This window comes from Limulus polyphemus, unplaced genomic scaffold, assembly GCF_000517525.1.
Source record: "Limulus polyphemus unplaced genomic scaffold, Limulus_polyphemus-2.1.2 Scaffold1782, whole genome shotgun sequence".
Classification (NCBI taxonomy): Eukaryota; Metazoa; Arthropoda; class Merostomata; order Xiphosura; family Limulidae; genus Limulus; species Limulus polyphemus.
The window spans coordinates 14,975-18,565 of NW_013667392.1; the positions used below are offsets into that span (position 1 = coordinate 14,975).

General features: G+C 35.3%; 1 protein-coding gene across 1 annotated transcript in view; it reads left to right on the forward strand.

Annotated features, from left to right (window-relative positions):
- Window positions 1–564: 564 nt before the first annotated feature.
- Window positions 565–3,591, forward strand: part of LOC106464919 (protein phosphatase 1 regulatory subunit 37-like) — a gene marked incomplete at its 5' end in the record, with an annotated part of 45,369 nt that continues 42,342 nt past the window's right edge. The window contains one exon of the mRNA XM_022392728.1: window positions 565–665. Coding sequence (XP_022248436.1) covers window positions 565–665 — 101 coding nt within the window. The remainder of the gene's footprint in view (window positions 666–3,591) is intronic.

The following is a 3,591-nucleotide window of genomic DNA, read 5'->3' on the forward strand; positions in this document are numbered from 1 at the left end:
TGATATATTTATATTACCCTTAGGAAGAAAGATCGAACTGTAATGTCATGGGTCAGTAAACCAGTGTTCAAGAGGTTATACTAACCAGTGGTCTCAATATATGGAAGCTCAATAGAACATCATTACTAGGTTCTATTATTTTTACTGAACATGTAGAAATATCACGCTTTTACGTTGTAAACTTGGAATAACGTCTTCGTGTCGAACACACGAATTGAAGGTCTTTCTATTATAGCACGTCTTACACTCATTCCAATTTTCTCATTTAATTGAGGGGGAGACAACATTTCTAAGGTTCAAAGGTCAAAATGAAATAAGTAAAGAAGTGTATATTATTGTATGTTATAATTTTTTGTTTCGCCTCGGGTTCTTACAGTGCCATTTTAAACTGACCAGTGTACGTTTAATGTAATGTTTCTTCTCGTCAATTCCAACAGTTCTTTCTGAAACTGTACATATTCATTGTTCGTTGAAATTGCATGTCAGTATAGTTTTTAAGTTCTAAGTTTTTGAAAATTAACCTAAATCTGTGTCATAAGACAAAGTGTTTCTTCTCTTTCACAGCGACCGAGTCGCTCTCAGCTGACGAAGTTGTCACAGCTTACCGTAAAGCCTGCGAGAAGCAAGGCGTGAAGCCGCTTGGCTGCGTTTTAGAACAACTCCAGGTGAGTTAAAACGTTCGCTGTGTAGTCTTGCGTGTCCTATTTCAACAATTAGAGAAAAAAAATACAGTAAGTTTTTTTCATCAGCTTCTTTAGTTAAGTTTGATATTTATATCTATACTATCTCATGTTTCTACAGATAGTATTTCTTTTACCAACACGTTTTCACATGTATATATAGTGTACAATTCTCTATCATTATCATTCTCTGAAATCCTAACTGCTATCACTTGTTTTCTGTTACCTCGTTTTTTTTATTTATCTGTGTATTCATAACCTTGTGATTCCAATTTCTATCTCTCTTTTTTAAATATAGACTTAATGTATAATTCCCATTAAGATTTCCTTGTTTTGGTTGGATCTGCCCACTCCTGTGTCTCTCCCCTTTTTTTTTTTTCACTTTTATCATAGCTGTACTATATTATTTCAGTTGTGAATAACATGCATTTTTCTTACGTTGTTATTCAATTGCAGACAACATTGTTTGAGTACTCGAGTGTAACTTCCTAACGTATAGGCTTACTTGTTTGTGGGTGAAATGTATACAGTTGAAGAAATCCTGCACATAAAACATCTAATATAAATATACACTGATGATCAGTCAGGAAGAGCTGAAAAAAATCCTGCATATAAAACATCTAATATAAATATACACTGATGATCAGTCAGGAAGAGCTGAAAAAACCCTGCATATAAAACATCTAATATAAATATACACTGATGATCAGTCAGGAAGAGCTAAAAAAAATCCTGCATATAAAACATCTAATATAAATATACACTGATGATCAATGATTAAAAGTTGAAAAAATCCTGCACATGAAACATTTAATATAAATGTATACTGATGATCAATCAGTAAGAGTTGAAGAAACCCTGCACATAAAACATCTAATATAAAATTTGAATGTTAATCGGACTTTATAAACATTTCATCTCATAGCTAGCAATTGACATTTCCCAGTAAGCTCCAGTGAGATAGGTACCGATAATTATTCCAAGTCATGATACAGGAATCCGAAATAAATTTTCTTAGTTATTATTCAAAATATCTCTGATTGTCAAAAAGTATCTTTTAAAAACATGAGTTATCCTAAAATATAGAGGTTCTAATTGATGTTACATCTTTGATAATAGCAGTAGCTATCCATAATTAAAACATTATAAGATCTCAATTTGTTTTATAACCACTTACAGATATTGTGACGCGTGTTGTTGAAAGTCTATTATACACTGTTCGTACCTGGGTCCTGTAGGTGCCAGTTGAACAAAAAAATGTCTGATTAAAATCTTTTTTTATGCTTGTAAAATCTTACCAATTTAAAGTGTCGAGTTGATTACAAAAGTGATCTAAGTCAGTAGCTCCATGGGCTAGTGTTTGTTACAAATCTTGTAACATACCTTTTCTCTGGAAAGCTAAGCTCTTATTGTCTTCTCTGTTGACTAGTAAGCGTCCTGGGGGTGAAGATTGGGGAATCCCCTGCTTTGCGTACAGATCAAGTAGAAAGGAGAAACATAACTTCACTTTATTTCTTAACCCTTCATTTGGGGTTTGTGTAAATTACGATATCAACCGCAGTCGCCTGTGCTAACATCATATGATGTCAATCGCAGCTGAAGGGTTAAACGTGTTTGGTTCTGTTAAAGTGTAAGATATTTGTTGTTTTCTAAAATGCTCGAGATATGGGAGATAGCAGGGGTGGGGATATATTTAGCCAGAATCTCAAAGGTACTTTGTTTAAGAGTTGGCCTTTAATGCGGTTTTGATTGGAACACAAACTGTTCTTAACTTGGAGTAATTGGGACACTGGCTTTAATGTGTTATGCGCGTATTTAGATCTGCTTTATATTACACAATCAAATCTCCTGTTCTCACCAGAATTCTTTATCTTCAGTATACACTAGTGTTTTCATCTTTTGATTTCAGGCAATGCTTCTTTTCTTTAAGGAAGGTGGTTAGGGCGCTTCACTCGCAAACAGATGGTCTCGGGTTCGAATCCCCGTCCTACAACACATGCTCGCCCTTTCAGCCGTGGGGGCGTTATAACGTAACAGTCAATCCCACTATTCGTTGGTAAAAAGAGTAGCACAAGAGTTAGCGGTGGGTGATTATGAAAATCTTTCTCGCCAGCTCCGTTAGGCCTACATATAAAACCAACATTAAAAAACGGTAAAAAAGTTCTCGCTAGCCTCTGTTAGGCCTACAATTGAATACAACAGTAAGAAATCGCTAGAAAAGTCCTCGCAAACCTCTGTTAGGCTTACATTTTAAGATATCAGCAAGAAACTGATACAAAGACCTCGATATTTTCTGTTAAGCTTACATTTCAAGATATCAGCAAGAAACTGATACAAAGACTCGTTAGCCTCTGTTAGACTTACATTTTAATATATCAGCAAAAAACCGATAAAAGAATTAGTTATACTATATTCTTCATAAGCCATTCTGAATCTTTTCTATAAGAGGTAGCAACAGTGAATCAATCGTGCTTTAATATCAAACATAGTGATTCGAAAACTGATTTTGGCAAACGAGCACTGACTACGTCTTACTTGGATTGGTTTGTTTTGTATTTCGCGCAAAGCTACACGAGGGCTATCAGCGCTAGCAGTCGCTAATTTAGCAGTGTAAGACTAGAAGGAAGGCAGCTAGAATCGGTTTATTACTGAAATCTTTAACTGTAGGACCAACAGAGGCGAGAGAGGACTTTTTATCGATTTATTGCTGTTGTCTTCAAATTTAGTCCTAACAGGGCTGGAGAGGACTTGTTTTACCGATTTCTTACTTTTTTTTTAAATATAGGCCTCACAGGGGCTGGAGAGAACATTTTTTAGTGATGTAAAATGCATAGTTGTCAGAACGCACTTGCAAAGTAAGATAAGGAGATCAATACCCACCCCCCCCACGACACAAAGCTTTACCTTGAAG